We start from the raw sequence: 18637 nt of genomic DNA on the forward strand, positions 1-18637 counted from the left end.
TAAAATAAAATAAAATAAAATAAAATAAAATAAAATAAAATAAAATAAAATAAAATAAAATAAAATGAAATAAAATAAAAAAAAATAAAATAAAATAAAATAAAATAAAATAATAAAAATTAAATTAAAAAAAAATAAAAAAAGAAAGCAAAACAATAACAAAATAACTTAAAATAAATAAATGACATAAAAGGAAATAACATTACATAGAAACAAGTTAAAACTTACCGAGTTCGGTGAGCAGGATTTCACTATCCTCCACCATGGCAGATAATAAAAAAAGGAAAATGGGACGCAAGCAATATATTCCATGGCTTTTTGGTATACATTTGGATCGGTTAGGTTAGGTTTAGGTGGCAGTTTGCCATCAGACTCACTTAGACGTTTTCGTCCATTGTTATACCACAGGAACAGAAGAAGGAAAAAGCCTTCTAGTTCCTAACGTTGAACCATCCAGTTCTCTTTATAAAGACCAATAACTTGCGAATGTTCACATCCTCTAAATCAGACAGGTTCTCAAAGAAATGACAACCTAAAGTGGAACTATTTCTGACTGCTAGTGCGGGACCCACAGGTGTTCTATAGTCTCTTCTTCTTCGATGTCCTCACAGCTTCTGCAAAAGTCGTTGCTGGCAACCTTCAGTCTATCAGTATGTTTTCCGATTAGACAGTGACCTGCCATGACGGACACAATGACTGAGATGTCTGTTCTAGCCAATGACAGCATAGCAGTAGATCTCTTCGAGTCTAGATTAGGCCACATAGTTTTGGAATGCTCACAGCAACCTCCTAGTGACCATCTCTCATTCGTTGTCCTTCGGGCCTGTTCCTGAAAAATTAGCTTACATGTCGCTCTAGAAGTGTACCCACAGATTCCAATTTCCCTGAAATGTGTAAAGAAGTCACTAGTCTCGCAAGCTCGTCCGTGTTAGAATTCCCTGGGAAATCTCTGTGGCCCGGCACCCACAATAGGTGTATTTTGAACTGTTCAGCCATCTCGTTTATGAGATCCTAGACAAATATTACGAGGCTTCACAAACAGCTACAACGACATTCATATCTACAATATATTTTCATTGAAGAAACTTAACCCATTAACGCCTGACACTTAACCCATTAACCACCCTGTCCGATTTTGATGAAATTTCGTATTTTAAAAAGTTTTGAAAAAAATGTAAAGAGAACTTTCTTTTTATTCCCAAAGCCACTGTGTTTTTACAACAACAAAAAAATGATTTTCCTTATATTTTATGACCATTTAGCGAAGAAAAGTGAGTTTTAATGACTTTGACATAAAATCGCACCTACTGTCAAAAGTAGTAGGCTTATCGCTTTTAATTTATTTTTTAACATCAAATGCAATAAGACTATAAAACGGTTGCCCTAAATCTCTCTCTCTCTCTCTTTAGAATTTTGCGAAAATTTTTTTGTTTGATTTTTTGAGCTTTAAAAATTTCCGATTTCGTCAAGCCAATTATCTCACAAAACGTGACCTTATATGACAATAAAACCCAAATTTCATTAGTATACCTTTTTCCTAACTCGAGCTAGAATTTTTCTAAGACTTATTTTTTGGTTTTTTTTTAGAAAATTTTTTTGGGTTAATTAGAAAATTTTCTATCGCAATTCATAATGATTTATATGATTTTATTGGCAACGAAGGTTTTTCTGCTCTTATGCGATGACGATAAACATCTTTATAACATTTATTAAGAAATTTAAAACATACTAAGAGTCAGAATAGTCTGCGAACCAGCAATTTTCCAACAATAATATTGGGCTATGGCAACTCTGTTTGTACTTTATCTGGCTTCTCTCTCATTTAAGAATTTTTCTCCCTCTCACTCTCTGGTTGATTTCAATATTCAAGAACATTAGCCAATCACAGAGGAGAAAGATCTCCTATAGTACTCTCTATTTTTCTTTTTTGATATACAAGAACAACAATAACAACATTTATATTTAACATGAAGAATCCTAAAAGAGAAATATACCAATACCAAACCAACACCACTAGCAGGTAACATCTTTGCATGTAGCCAAAGTAAAAAAAAACGAAACGATATTTCTTTTGTGACTCTTGTCTCCCATGCATGATAATGAAGACGATCATATTGAACAGAAAGACAACATACCAACAAATATGGGCAAAGAAAAAAAATCGATTTGTTTGTTTTTTTATTTTGTTTTCTGGCTACTGGCTCCGAAGCCGCTGTTGGCATAACTGCTGCCAAGACGACAACGATAACTACGACGCTCATCACTGCTTGCCTTCGTTGGCGTTGTCGGTCGCACTCATTCATTGATACGTATAATTTTTTGTCACAAACGAACCGAACGAACACATTCAGTTGAATTACAAACTTTGCTAAGCCAGCAAGCATTTCATGCTCTTTGACAATCACCACCACGATCGTTGTTTTTTCTGGTTTCTTGTTTTGTTTTTTATTTGTTTTGTTCTCTACCGCCCGCCGTGTTAAACACTCTCTCTTTCTGGTTATACGAAGCAAAGACTACCGATCGATCAATCGGCCAGTCATGGATACTGTGGAGCAGTTGTGTTAGGCCGTCGGCGCAAACGCTTTCGCAAAGTAATGTTACGGAACATTTCTAAGGCAATTTTTTTTTGTTACACTTGAACTATCAGTTCTCGATCTAATCCAATTAACACCCACTCGAAAAAGGGATTTTTTTGACAAATATTTGTGGTTAAATATCAACGACATTATTGATAAATTGCAAACAAAAATAATGATAATAGTTTAATTTTAATAAAATTTAATAAACGGATAGCCCCTACTACACAATGGCTTACACAAATGATATTTTGTAATTAAGCTTAGGTGTCAGTGATAAATGTAACACTTCCGTTTCTTAAAAAACACCACCACCAGCCATACCTACATACAACTCGCGTGAGCCGCCGCCATCGTCATCAATGTCGTGATTACTCTTGTGCTCGTTTGCTCATTTTTTTTAAACGCCAACAACAATAACAACTCATCGTTTATAATTGACAATGTGGTATTTCGTGTTTCGCGATCGTGCCTAACGATTAGTGATATATTCTATTACAACAACTTCTACAACTAGTAGTGCTATCTATTAACCAACGAATGGTTTGTTGTGTGTGTGTGTGCGTGTTTTTTTATTGAGTGAGACAAGTGTTGAGGAACAACAATAGCAACAAATTGTGTGCTCATCACCATCACTAATAATAATAATTGGCAAGTGGTGTTGGCAGCAGCAGCAATAACAACAACAAAAACAACAACAATTAAGCTTCAAATATGATTACCATGAATGAATTGGTGGATTTGCGTATGCAACAGCATATCGCCCATGAAATATATCGTCAACAAATCATGCAACGAATACCAGGTATGTATAAAGAATATGTACAGTGGCTGACATAAGTATTCGTTTTTCTGTTTTCTTCAAATGTATTAGAACATTTTTGTAAACAATTCGAGATGCTTAAAGACGTATACAAGAAGCGAAATATGCCAATTGAGAAAAAACACTTCATTGTATTATTTCTAAGGATTAATAGAAAGACACTAGAAAATCTTGCTCACAAAAGTATTCGGCGCCAAATTTATCTCAAAGTGAGGATATTAACCGATTGTTACAGTACGGGTAGCAAATTATAGATATTTTAGTGTAGTGTATGAACTTGGTGGAGGCCACCGCCTATGACGCTAAACGCCTGGGTTCGAATCCTGGCGAGACCATCAAAAAAAATTTTCAACGGTGGTTTTTCCCTCCTAATGCTGGCAACATTTGTGAGGTACTATGTCATGTAAAACTTCTCTCCAAAGAGGTGTCGCACTGCGGCACGCTGTTCGAACTCGGCAATAAAAAGGAGCTTAAACTTGAATCGGAGTGCACTCATTGATATGTGAGAAGTTTACCCCTGTTCCTTAGTGTAATATTCATGGGCAAAATTTGCAATTTGCATTTGTATGAACTTGGTATAACAATTCGATCTCATTTGTCGCCCACCCCCAAAAACGACATGTTTACCGATTGGGTCAATATGGGTTACAAATGAAATGTAATTGGAAGTAGAATACGCAATTACATAAACATTTGGGGTCAATTTTCGGGCCCAACCGCCCCAACCTAAAAACCATCCCCAAACAGACATATAGGCTGATCGGAATAATGTGGGATTCAAATGAAAGGTACTTGAGAATAGAATACGAAATGTATATAAAAATTTGGTTCAATTCCCCGAGAGTCATCTCACCCCAAAATTATGTTCGAAATGGGCATGTATACCAAACGGGACAATATGGGATTCCAATGAAAGTTTTTTGAGAGTTAAACATGAATATAAATAATTTTCAAATTTGGACCATGTCAAAGGGGTTGCGAAGGACACCGGTCCAGCTAGTACGTATATATTTTTGATCGTCTTGACTTTCTTAGTCGGTTTAGCCATGTCCGTCCGTCTGTCGAAAGCTCGCTAACTTTCTAAGGAATAAAGCTAGATGCTTAAAATATTACATAAATATTTCTTATTAGTGTAGGTTGGTTGCAATTGTAAATGGGCCATATTGGTCCATGTTTTGGTATAGCTGCTTACATGGTCGATCTCGGAACTTGGCTTTTAGGCCTCTAAAGGACAGAAATTTTTACCGATTTACCTGAAATGAGGTATAAGAGGTGTATAATTATGACTTCCCACTAGAGCTGGTAAACTATCGATAGCCGCAACATTCGATATTTTTAATAATAAATATCGATAGTATCGTTACTATCGTTATTTACCCATCATCTATATATCAAACGAAAATGAGAAGTAAATTTCAGGATATCGATTTACATACATAGATGCCAGACCGATTTATGCACAGACCGAAAAAAAACCACATTTAATAAAGTCAGCTGGAAGTTATGAGAGAAATCATTGTACAAATGTTAACTCAATCGCATGAAAACTGCGCCCTCTGTAGGTGCAATGTATCTTATAGGATATGTTCAGTGTCGGATCGTATTTTTTTGTTCAATTTTGCAAAAAAATTAACTTTTCCATAGTATCGATAGGGAAAATATTAATCGATAGTATCGATAGCGCCATCGATATTTTGCCAGCTCTGCTTCCCACAACTATGGTAAGTATGGTCCAAATCACTTCTTAACCCAAAATGTCTGCCTAAATTTCGGATCTTGACTTCTTGAGCTTTCAAAGGGCGCAATTATTATGCGATTTGGCTGAAATTTTGCACGAAGTGTTTTGTTTTGGTTTCCAAAAACTATACCAATTATGGTTCAAATCGTTTTATAAACTGATATAGCTCCTATATCAACCGATCTCCCAATTATACTTCTTGAGCCTTTAGAGGACGCAGTTCTTATCAGATTTGGGTGAAATTTTGCACAACGACTTTTCCTTAGATCTTCAACATACGTTTTCAATATGTCTCTGAATCGGACCATAACCTGATATAGCTCCCATATAACCCGATTCACCGATTTTACTTTTTGAGCCGCTATAGGGAGCAATTCTTATCCGTTTTGGTTGAAATTTTGCACAACAACATTTCCAATGATTTTCAACATACATGCTAAATATGGTCTGAATCGGTCCGTTACCTGATATGGTTAGGTTAAGTAAGGTTTAAAAGAGGGTGCAGATATTAATCCGCCCCAAGCCAGTAATCGGCTTGGTTAGCGCTCTAAATGCTAAAAAAGTAACCTCAAAAAAGAAAATCTAAGTTCGGAATTCGCTGCTATTTACAAAATCCTTAATTTTTTCCATGCCACCCCCTTAAGTTGGTTAACGTCTGGCATTGTGTCCCCACCTAAGTGCCGGTATCTGTTAGCCACGAAAGCCGGGCCGGAAATGCTCCAATGTCTCATCATCTTCCCTTCAGGCCATACACATGCTATCACTTGCCGCACCGATTTTACATAAGTGAGCTTGTAGTCCTATGTGTCCCGTTATGGAGCCGAAAGCTATACTGACCTCCTTCTAACTTCCTTTCAGTAGTAGCCTCGTCTTCTCACAATTTGGATCTCCCCAAAGGATTTTCGTCGTCTCACCGTTTCGCTGTTCCACAGGGTTACATGCGCCCACGCTCTTAACTCGGACTGCGTCGACCCGAGAGGCTTTGTGTTAACCAAGTTTATTGACGGCAGTTCTCTGGCCTTCACTACCATGTGCAAATTTTCTTTATATAGACAAAACAATGAACAATTTAATTTTTTGACCTAAAAATTCCAACAATTGTCTATTTTCATATTTTTTGATTTGTAACTCCCATAACTTTGACCATTGGGACAAAAATATACTAAATTTTGTCAGCTATTTAAATGAGCTTTACAAATGAATATCGATTTAGAAATGCATTCACAAACAATCAAATAAATGGCAGGCCTTCGCAAAAATTTCAAAAAATGAAAATTCTGCGACCTTGTAAAAGATATTCCGCACACGAGAGCCGGTTTTTTGGAAGGGTTTTTACAGAAATTATTTGACCTTTTTTTTGAAAATCGGACCATAAATGCGTTTTTAAGAGCCCGAACAAAATTTGCTAAGGCCCTGCTTACAAACATTCGAGGTGTCTCGCACCGCTTGATCTTTCCATCGGGCTTTTGGTCGTCCTGGCGTTGGCCTTCAAAAGACTTCTTTGCTGGAGCCTCTTCAACCATTCTAACAACATGACCTAGCCAACGCAGCCGTTGTATTTTGATACGTGTGACTATGCTCTCGTCATCATACAGGTCGTGGTTCATACGACGCCTGGAGAACCATTAACACAAACTGGTCCATATATTTTACCAAGAATCTTTCTCTCAAATACTCCAAGAACTGCCTCATCTGCTTTCACAAGTGCCAGTGAGCACCACACAGGCTGTAACATTGAGGTCCGATCTGTGTGGTGTTAATTGCTATCATGAGAAGCTTAGGTGCGAGCTACCGAGCGCGTCCACAGGTTACGGAAAGTTGAATGCTGCATACAGAGTAGCTGCAACGGCAGCGGAAAATCAGCGGTATCGAGCGGAGAGTCTAAGTGAGAGGCCGGGCGACACCGGTTCTTGAACAAATACTGAGTGCCTATGATGCTCGATATGACAAGGCGAGTTAGTGGTGCCTTTAAATAACCAATGGCCATCTTGTTCCCGCAGCGATTGGTCCTTTGGACCGGAACGAGCTTGCTTACCTACAGGAGCTGGACGAGGATCGCCATCTCCACATGAATATGTGGCTACAACAACAACATGCTGAGCACCTAGCAATTTCTATCCGATTTGGCTAACATTTTGCATTATGACTTCTGTTATGAGTATCCACAACTCAACAACTGGAGTTACGACTTTCAACGGTCTGTATCAGTTCCCAGATTTCCTTCTTTGTCTTTGCAGAAGGAATTGCCTGCACCAAAACCATCGGTTTGATGTTTTATTCTTTGGTTAAAATTCCGGACTTCACTCTGACTTCTGGGCATCTCCATTCGCTCACGTCTTTTCATTTTCTTTCCGCGGAATAGACATTTCTTCCCTCCCATTTTCTCCCGTTACCTCTCCTTCATATGGAGCGTTGCCACTGATGGTAAGGTTGCTCCGTACTTCGCATTCTTGGCTTCTGTAGCATTTCGACACTTTTGGTCGTACCATGGGTTTCTTGGGGCTTCCGTAGGCCACCGTTGCGCAAAGGTTAGCATGTCCGCCTATGACGACGAATGCATGGGTTCAAATGAACCCAATATCAGAATATCAAAAAAATTTTCACCGGTGGTAATGCTGGCTACATTTGTGAGGTATCCTGCCACGTTGAAACTTCTCTACCAAGTGGTGTTGCACGCCGTTCGGACTCAGCATACAAAAGTAGGCCCCTTATCATTGAACTTACACTTTAATCGGACTGCACTCATTGATATGAGAGAAGTATCCCCTGTTCCCTAGTGGAATGTTCATGGGAAATTTAGTAGTTTGTTTAGGACAATGGATTGCCACTGCGCTTTTATATCAGCGGGACAAGGAGTGATTTCATCAAGCAGTTAGGTCAGTCGAGTGAAGTTTTAAGTCAATCTAACCATGTCCGCCCGTCCGTCTGTCCAAAGCACGCTAACTTTCAAAGGAGTAAAGCAAGGCGCTTGAAATTTTGCACAAATACTTCTTATTAGTGTAGGTCGGTTGGAATTGTAAATGGGTTGAAATCGGTCTGTAACCTGATATAGCTGTCATATAAACCGATCTGGGGTCTTAACTTCTGGAGCCTCTAGAGGGGGCAATTCCTGCCCGATTTGGCTGAAATTTTGCATATCGCGTTTCGCTATGACATCCAGTATGGTTCAAATCGGTCCATAACCTAATACAACTGTCATTTAAACCAATATGGGGTCTTGACTTTTTGAGTCAATTCCTGATTTGGCTGAAATTTTGCATGAGGTGTTTTGTTATGATTTCCAACAACTGTGTCATGTATGGTCTGAATCGGTCTATAACCTGGTATAGCTCCCATGTTAACCGATCTGGGATCTTGACTTCCTGAACCACTAGAGGGCGCAATTCCGATTTGGCTGAAATTTTGCATGAAGTGTTTTATTACAAATTCCAACAACTGTGCCAAGTATGGTTGAAATCGGTCTATAACCTGATATAACTCCCATATAAACCGATCTCCCGATTATACTTCTTCAGCCTCTAGAGGGCGCATTTTTTATCCGATTTGACGGAAATTTTACACGTAGTGTTTTGTTATGACTTCCAACAACTGTGCCAAAATATGGTTCCAATCGCTCTATAAGCTGATATAACTCCCATATAAACCGATCTCCCGATTATATTTCTTCAGCCTCTAGAGGGCGCATTTCTTATCCGATTTGGCTGAAATTTTGCATGAAGTGTTTTATTATGACTTTTAACAACTGTACCAAATATGGTTGAAATTGGTATATAACCTGGTATAGCTCCCATTCAAACCGATCTGGGGTCTTGACTTCTTGAGCCTCTAGAGGGCGCAATTCCTATCCGATATGGCTGAAATTTTGCACGACATGCTTCGTCATGACATGGAGGCCACGGTAGCGCAGAGGTTAGCATGTTTGCCTATGACGTTGAACGCCTGGGTTCGAATCCTGGCGAGACAATCAGGAAAAAAATTTCAACGGTGGTTTTCCCCTCCTAATGCTGGCAACATTTGTGAGGTACTATGCCATATAAAACTTCTCTCCAAAGGGGTGTCGCACTGCGGCACGCCGTTCGGACTCGGCTATAAAAAGGAGGCCCCTTATCATTGAGCTTAAAACTTGAATCGGACTGCACTCATTGATATTGGAGAGAAGTTTGCCCCTGTTCTTTAGTGGAATGTTCATGAGGAAAATTTGCATTTTGCTTCGTCATGACTTCCAACAACTGTGTCAAGTATGTTTCAAATCGGTCCATAACCTGATATAGCTGCCATATAAACCGATCTTGAATCTTGAATTCTTGAGTCACTAGAGCACGCAATTCTTCTTCTTGGCTGCCATTTGGCATGAGGTGTTTTACTATAACTTCCAACAACTGTACTGATATAGCAGTCATATTAACCGATCTGAGGTCTTGACTTCTTGAGCCCTTAGAGGGCGCAGATCCCATTCGATTTTGCTGGAATTTTGCATGACGTGTTTCGTTGTGATTTTTAACAATTGCGCAAAGTATGGTTCAAACCGGTCCATTACCTGATATAGCTGGCATATAAACCGATCTGGGATCTTGACTTCCTGAGCCTTTAGAGGGCGCAATTATTATCTGATTTGGGTGAAATTTTGTACAACGGCTTCTGTCATGTCAAATATGGTCTTACTCGGTCTATAGCCTAATACAGCTTCCCTATAAAACGGTCTCCCTATTTTACTTTTGAGCCCCTAAAGGGCGTAATTCTTATTCAATTTGGCTGAAGTTTTACACAGTGACATCTACTATGGTCTCTAACATTCATTCCAAACAAGTCGGAGCTCAAAGTTCAAGCCTGTGTGGTGCTCATAGTTATACCGTGTCGACTGGGTTAAGAAAATCATATTTCACCCATCCTGTCATTGAAAGTTGAATTGTGGTGAAATATGAGAATCAGATGTCGAAAGAAAATTCAATGAAAAATCCAATTTTGAGGAAATTTTCTATGAAATTCAATTTGTCAAGGATTTCTATATCCTTCAACCCCGTTTACACTGCTCTTTAAATCCGGATTTAATGGCGCGATCATCTGTTTTCGCTTTATAAAATCAGCTGAGCTTTAAATCCGGATTTAATGAGCAGTGTAAACGGGGTTTCTTTAAACATTTCCAGTTTTGCCTTATGTTTAACTTTTACCCATATTTCAGATCCTTTCCCGCCATTGATGCACATTCCAATGCCCAGACATGTGATAATGCCGCCCCGAATTACCCTACCCGGTGTGGATGTTCAATTGCAGAATGACGATTTGTGGAAGCAATTCCATCATATAGGAACGGAAATGATCATAACGAAAAGTGGAAGGTAAGTAAGCATGGGCACTGTGTTATAAGCGGTGCCTTATCACAGGTAAATCTATGGCGCTTGTACTTGGCGTTTGCGCCATGTCATTTCGGCTAAAGGCCGATGATGGTTGGCAGAGAGTTTGCTCAAATGTTTTGTTGGTCTTTAAGTGTGTGTGTTTGTGTGTGTGTGTATTGGTGTTTGTAAATCAATTAAGGACTATTAGGCCTAGGCGCCAGGAACCTTTGTTTAGGTTTACATTTGCTTGCTCGCTCGCAACATTTCTTTCCAGAAAAACTCGAAAAATATCGCGCCTCGACAATGGCATGGCAATTTGGTCGCCTTGCCACCGGCTAGTTGTTGTTGTCGCTGCTGCTATTTTGTGGCCAGCAATCAAGTGTTGAGTAGAAACTAAAACAAAACACATTGCCAGCAAAGAAAAATAGATTTTTATGATTGCATTAACACCATGGTACAAAAAATCACAATCACCGCTGACGCCGCCACCATTCGCACTCTCATTGTGAACGATGCAAGAGCCAACCAATAACTGTCAAGACAAACAACAACAGGTCAGCGCTTAGTTTAGCTAGGCCTCGCAATGGAAATGGAAATGAGGAAAAATTGCATTTTAAGTGAAGCTCATTAGGCGGCGGCGACAATGGAAACGACGGCGCCTGCCAAAATGAGCTAGGCCATATAACAACGACGCGACAAGATTTTTCACACACAAATATCAGATAGGAAAATGCAACAACAGCATCAGCAGCTCGTCACATTAATGGACTTTCGCTTAAACTGATCTTAACGTTTCCTCAAATATTCTTACATGACATTTAAGAGGTTGAAAAAGAAATGGGAATTTAAAGAGGAGAGAAATTTCCTAAAAATGTTCTCTAAAGAAAAAAATTCTATGAAATTTTCTCTTAAGACAAAATTTCTAAAAAATTTTCTCTAAAGACAAAATTTCTAAAAAATTTTCTCTAAAGACAAAATTTCTACGATTTTTTTTCTTAACACAAAATTTCTATGAAATTTTCTCTTAACACAAAATTTCTATGAAATTTTCTCTTAACGCAAAATTTCTATGAAATTTTCTCTAAAGACAAAATTTCTATGAAATTTTCTCTAAAGACAAAATTTCTATGAAATTTTCTCTAAAGACAAAATTTCTAGGAAATTTTCTCTAAAGACAAAATTTCTATGAAATTTTCTCTAAAGACAAAATTTCTATGAAATTTTCTCTAAAGACAAAATTTCTATGAAATTTTCTCTAAAGACAAAATTTCTATGAAATTTTCTCTAAAGACAAAATTTCTATGAAATTTTCTCTAAAGACAAAATTTCGATGAAATTTTCTCTAAAGACAAAATTTCTATGAAAGACAAAATTTCTATGAAATTTTCTCTAAAGACAAAATTTCTATGAAATTTTCTCTAAAGACAAAATTTCTATGAAATTTTCTCTAAAGACAAAATTTCTATGAAATTTTCTCTAAAAACAAAATTTCTATGAAATTTTCTCTAAAGACAAAATTTCTATGAAATTTTCTCTAAAGACAAAATTTCTATGAAATTTTTTCTTAACACAAAATTTCTATGAAATTTTCACTTAACGCAAAATTTCTATGAAATTTTCTCTTAAGACAAAAAACTATGAAATTTTCTCTTAAAAATTTTCTCTTAGAACAAAATTTCTAAGAAATTTTCTCTTAAGACAAAATTTCTATGAAATTTTCTCTTAAAACAAAATTTCTATGACAGGCTATGAAAGATATTCGGGAGTAGATTGGGGATATGGGCAGGAGGGAGGAGCAGACTTTGTAATTTGTTGATATCCGAAGGGGATGGACCCTTCCCCGTTATCACAAAAACACCACCCAAAATCAAAAGTGGACCTATAATGACAATATGGGTATCAAATGAAAGGTATTGAAGAGTAGAATGCTAATATGGTATTAAAAATTGGGTCCAAGTACCCACCAGGAAGTCGCCCTAATCCCAAAACTCCTCCAAGCAGACAAATTTAACGTTCATATCAATATGGGGCTCAAATGAAAGGTATTCAGGAGTAGATTACGAATCTGGCATGCAAAATCAGATTGAAGTATAGTGGGTCACACTAGTCCCCCGAAAATGCCCCAAATGGGCACATAAATCAATTATGACTATATGGGACCCGGTTTGGTTGTCTGTTCCTTAGAATCAAAAACGGCTGAACCGATTTTCTTAAAATTTTCACAAATTGTGTAGGTTTGTCTGGAAGGAAACATAGAGTATATAATTTTTAGATATCGCATGGGGGCGGACCCTCCCCCTTAACCCAAAAACCAAAAGCGAACCTTTAGGCACAATATGGGTATCAAAAGAAAGGTATGGGAGACAAGAAAATGAATATCGTATTAATATTTGGGTCCAGCGGACCGCCCCAACCCTAAAACAGTTGTTAACAGATATATGTGATGTTCATGTCAATATGGGACTCAAATGATAAGTATTCATCAGTAGATTACAAATATGGAATAAAAAATTAGGTCCAAGTAATGGAAGGTCGACCCACCACCAAATTGCTCCAAATGGGCATATAAGCCGACCATGGCTATATGGGACTTAAATGAAAGGTATTTGGGAGTAGATTACGAAAATTACATTAAAATATGCGTTCAAGTTTAGGTGGCGCCTTTCCTCCTAAAAATACGTCAAATAGGTTAATTCACCCATTACGACAATATGGAACTCAAATGAAAGGTATTAGTTTGGTACTACGCCCTAAAGAATCCCCTGAACAGAACTTTATTTTCGACTATGACAATATGAAGCTCAAATCAATGATATTTAGGAGTAAAGAACGAATTTGATATCTTTTTTCAGAGCAAAGTGCGGTGCCCACCTAAGACGCGTGCTACTTACAAAATCCTCAAATGTTTTCCATGCCACGCCCCTAAGTTGGTCCCGCATGCCCTACACATGCTATCACTTGCCGCACCGATTTTATACAACAGAGCTCGTAGTCCTGTGTATCCCCGTATGACACCGAGAGTTATACTGACCTCCTTGTTAGTTCCTTTCAGCAATAGCCTCGTCCTCTCACGATCCGGATTACCCCATAGGATTTTCGCCGTCCTACCGATTTTTTCGGTGTTCCACAGTGTTTGTCGCCCCACCCCCTAACTCAGACAGCGTCGACCCGAAAGACTTCGGGTTAACCAAATTTATCGACGGCAGTTGTCTGACATTAACTGCCAAATTGTCTGCCCTTTCATTTGCCCTTACTCCGTTATGGTCAGGCACCCATAAGATGCGGATTGTGCCATCCTCAGAGAAGGCATTAATCTCCTTCTTACATTCCAAGACTGTTCGAGACCTTACCGTCCTGGTTGTTATTGCCCTTATTGTCCGTAAAGATGTTCATGCTCGACGTCCTCGCGTTAGTACCACACCACCTCACGCGTTCCGTGATCGCCCGCATCTCTGCCTGCAGGACCGTATTATGGTCAGGTAGTCTGTAGACCCCCAGGCCCACTCTGTCCTCTAGCTTTGATCCATCCGTGTAATATGATCTTCCAGTGCCGCTGACATCAGTGCCTCGCAGTCGACCTCAAATGTCGTCTCAGATATCCGAATGGGAAACCTCTTCCTTTCCTTCCAGGTTTCCTATCGTCGCCCCGATTATAGAAACTCGATGGTATAAGCTTTCTCCCATCGCCTTAAGTCTCATAGCCGCAGTGGCAGCCTCACATTTAATCTGTATGCAATGCGTCCGATATTTAGAATAGTCTCCATTGCCCTAGTGGGCGTGGTCCTCATCGCTCCGCCTATGCCAAGGCAACATGTTCTCTGAACTTGTTGTATGGTCTTAACGCTTCACTTATTCTCCATAGCAGTCCACCAAACTACAGAGCCGTAAGTACATATTGGTCTAATCACGCTTCTGAAGAGCCAGTAGACTCAGGATTCAGGCCCCATTTCGAGCCTACGGCCCGTCTACATGGAGCCCAACATTTGTGAGCCTTCTTAGTAGGCTCCTGAATGTGACACTTTCAATTTAGTTTCCTATCCATGATTACTCCCAGGTATTTGACCTTGTCATATATCGAAATCGTCTTATTGAGGAAATGTGGCGCGCCAAATTGGCCCACCTTCGTCTTCCTCGTGAACTGGCATATTTCAGTCTTCTTTGAGTTGACATTGAGACCCCTGGGCCTAGCCCAGTCATATGCCATATGCAAGACCTATTTGTCCCTTCTGCATAGCTGGTTCAGATCCTTACCCGTAGGGAGAATTATAACATCGTCTGCATAGCAGACGGGCTCAAATCCCTCCTCAGTCAGCATCCGTAATAGGTTATTTATGGTGGTCACCCAATGTAGTGGCGACAAAATGCCTCCTGTGCCGTCCTTGTGCCACTTTCTCCCTTATATTTATGTCATGGGAGACGCAATTTATCCACCTGAGCATATGGTTTATCCAGTCTCTAAGGACCCGGTCAGCCCGGTACTGATCTAAGGATTAGATCAATGTGTCGATCAGCACATTGTTAAAAGCCCCATCGATGTCAATGCATACCGCCAGGGTGTACGTTTCGGCATCGAGGGATTCTTCTATTTTATGCACAACCTCGTGCAGGGCAGTCTTTTTCCCTTGACATAGGCATGCTGTTTGTGTTTAAGCAGTCGCTGGATGTCCTACTCTTTATCATGGTATGCACAATGCGTTCCATGGTTTTGAGTAGAAAGGATATAAAGTTTATAGTTCTCTAGGCTTTTGGTGTCGCATAATTTACCTTGCCGGGCTTGGGTATAAACACCACCCTTGCCTCCTGCTTTATTTTCGGAGTATATGCAAGTCCTAGGCACGCTGTGAAAATAGTGGCCAAATGAGACGCCAGTTAGTCGGCCTCTTTTTGTAGTAACGCCGGAAATATGCCATCAGGTCCGGGTGACTTAAATGGTTTGAAGCTCCTCAAGGCTTCTTTGACCATAAATCCCGTTATGAAAAACCCTCGATCAACCTTATTATTCCAAGATTCCGGTGTCTCCGTGAGTCCCGTCGTATTCTGTGGAAAATGCGTTTTCATCAAAAGCCTCAACATGTCCGCCGTTATTTCTGCTCTCACTCCCATGTCGTCTACTAACATGGACATGGGGTTTTCCGAGAAATTTTTTCACCTTGGCGGCGTCATTACCGATATCGACCCGGTCTCAAAATACTTTCAGAAGGCACGTTTTTTCCGCTCTGGTAATCTTAGTGTATTCCCTGAGCCGTGTGTAATACACATCCCAATATACTTCCGATTTTTTTACGACGTGCGCTGTTGAAAAGTCCGCGGACCTCTTTCCCAAATCTCCCCGATCATCCAGGGCTTTTCTTGGGCTGATATCCTCTCTCGTAGAGGACAACTATCTTCGAAAGACTCCACTAGTGCAGTGGTAATCCTGTTGACATTGTCGTCAATGCCTTCTTTTCTTGGACAATCTAAATTACATTGCCCAAGTCTTCTTCTGAGTAGTCTTCTGAATCTTACACAGTTGGTTTTTAACTTATTTCGGAAGCTTATCGAATTCGGCACTGGCCGTGCTATTCTAAACCTAACGTAGCGATGGTCTGAGAAGGAATGCTCCATTGAGACCCCCCAATCCTGAAACTCATCGATTAGATTTTCCGAACATATTGTCACATCTTGAATCTATGAATCTTGGCCTTGCTGATTTTCTCCATCAGAGCGCGAGTAGCTGTTTCGCTTCGGTGGAGGTTTATCTGGACTCTTTTCCATAACCATTTCAATTTGCATTTCACCTGTTTAAGATCTTCATCATCCATCCTTTTCCATTTAATTCTACTCACTAACCAGCGCCAAATCTCACATCCTCCATCTATCATACGGAAATCTTTGTCAAAAGTACCGAAAAGATTTTGAAGATATGAAGATACGGCATGTTCTCCTTGCTTCAGTGGGAGCTTGAGCCATGAGCAAGAAAGTGTAGACCATCAGCATGTTCGGAATGTCATCATATGTCTTAAGGGACAGTAATAATAGCAACAACAACAACAACAACATTACGAACACAAAGTGGCGTCTGGATTATTTATGGCTTGAGAACTCAGTAGGATATCTGATAGTTTAGTGATTGTGACATGACTGTTGTTCTCAATGGTTCGACAAGCGATGGATGTGGATTGAGAACATGCAGCATATTAGTCACTAACTTTATGTCCTCTATCCTCAACAAATTTTAAGGATATACCACAAATTGTGTCCTAACCATGGGTTTGAGCTATGTTGGTATGCGGCTAAATTCTTTCATCAAATCTCACCTTGCTTTGGCAATAAATTTATGAAATCTTGTTAGCCAAGAAAAGAAAACTGGCCAGTATCGGAACGATGAAAAAATTTGTCCATGGAGTTCCCATGCAATGTTACATAGACTTTGTAACACCTATAAATTACGTGTTAAACGTTATCACACAGCATTTAGAATGAAAAGGCAAACACGCCACACATAGCCATCATCCTCATCAAAGCTGTGACTTGGGCCTCATCGTCATGGGCTGTTTTAAATTTTAGTTTTTATGACAATAACGTTCACTTGCGTGTTCGGTTCCATTGAAAAGAACGTGAGGTTATGCTATGGCTCTGGCGCCAGTAGAAATATAAAACCACTTTGTAACAAAGGGTAAGCATGAGCAGAAGCAAAGTGTTGCCAAATTTTGGTAGGAGTATGCAAAACAGTTAACATAAAAATAGTAAGAAGGAAATTCGTCGAATTTTTACTTTTATAGGAAACATGCTGGAACGTGCCCGCTCCTCAGGGCTTTCTTTCAATTTTATTTGAGCTTTATATTGCCGTCCAGATGGACGGCCGATCAGAAGTGGGGCTCTGCCCAAATTCTGAGTTCCAAATAATAATATCAAATTTGTACTCTTCTCTCAAACACCTTCTATTTATATCCCTTCTTGTCACGATCTTCGTCTTTTTGGGGGTGGAGCAAACTCCAGGCACTTGGCGTAACATGTTCATATCATATTCTTACTCTTCTTCCAAATACCTTTCATTTGATACCAAAATTGTCAGAATTGGTCAACATGCCCGTTTTCGAGGGTTTTGGGTGGGGCATTCCCCAGATTTGCCCCAAATTTAAATGTCGAAATAGCGCTTTTGGGTAACTGCAGGCATGCAAACAAAATTTCACTTGAATCGATACATCCATATCCGCATATTGAAAAATTTATGAAAGGGGAGGGTCCGCTCCCCTCCAATATCAAAAATTATTTCTTCCAGACCCTCTTACACATTCTGTTAATTTTGCAAGAAAATCTGTTCACCAATATTTGTAGTCTATGTGCAACAAAACAAAGGACTAGTTTGGGATTGTAAATGAGTTATATCGGTCCATGTTTTGATATAGCTGTCATAATAACCGATCTTGGATCTTCACTTCGTTTTTAGGCTGAAATTTTGCTTGAGGTGCTTTGTTATGATTTCCAACAACTGTGCTAAGTATGGTTGAAATCGGTTCACAGCCTGATGTAGCTGTCATAAAAACCGATCCGGGGTCTTGACTTCATGAGCTTCTAGAGGGCGCAATTCCTATCCGATTCGGCTGAAATTTTGCATGACGTGTTTCATTATAACTTCCAACAACTGTGCTAACTATGGTTGAAATCGGTCCATAACCTGCCATATAAATTAATCTTGAATCTCGTCTTCTTTAGCCACTAGAGGGCGCAATTTGGATGATATTTTGTACAATGGCTTCTCCCATGACCTTCACCCATGAGACACTAGAGGGCGCAATTTGGATGACATTTTGTTTAATGGCTTCTCCCATGACCTTCAATATACGTGTTAAATATGTTCTGAATCGGTCTATAGCCTGATACAGCTCTTTTAAAAACCAATTATGGTCCAAATCGGACCTTAATATTTGTTCTTTGTTGGCCTAAAAAGAGATGCCGGGAAAAAACTCGACAAATGCGATCCATGGTGGAGGGTATATAAGATTCGGTGCGGCCGAACTTAGCACGCTTTTACTTGTTAATACTCTCGAATACCTCGCATTTCGTCCCACATTGTCTTCATAGGTCCACTTTTACTTTTGCGTAGTGCCTTTGGGGTTAAGGAGTAGGTACTGCCCCCTTCCAACAAATTGATGTTATATTTGGGAGTAGAGTAGTTACTTGATGG

At 39.4% G+C, this 18637-nt stretch overlaps 2 protein-coding genes across 2 annotated transcripts in view; one reads left to right on the forward strand and one right to left on the reverse strand.

Moving 5' to 3' along the window:
* The window catches only part of LOC106087382 (T-box transcription factor TBX2-A), a 289298-nt gene that overhangs the window by 227160 nt on the left and 43501 nt on the right, over positions 1 to 18637 (reverse strand). The window lies entirely within an intron of this gene.
* Positions 2698 to 18637, forward strand: part of LOC106087383 (T-box transcription factor TBX6) — a 42759-nt gene continuing 26819 nt past the window's right edge. Inside the window, exons 1-2 of the mRNA XM_013252409.2 lie at positions 2698 to 3381; positions 10317 to 10473. Of these exons, the coding sequence (XP_013107863.2) occupies positions 3291 to 3381; positions 10317 to 10473 (248 nt within the window). The 5' untranslated portion in view covers positions 2698 to 3290. The remainder of the gene's footprint in view (positions 3382 to 10316; positions 10474 to 18637) is intronic.

The sequence above is a fragment of the Stomoxys calcitrans genome, chromosome 1 (genome assembly GCF_963082655.1).
Source record: "Stomoxys calcitrans chromosome 1, idStoCalc2.1, whole genome shotgun sequence".
NCBI lineage: Eukaryota > Metazoa > Arthropoda > Insecta > Diptera > Muscidae > Stomoxys > Stomoxys calcitrans.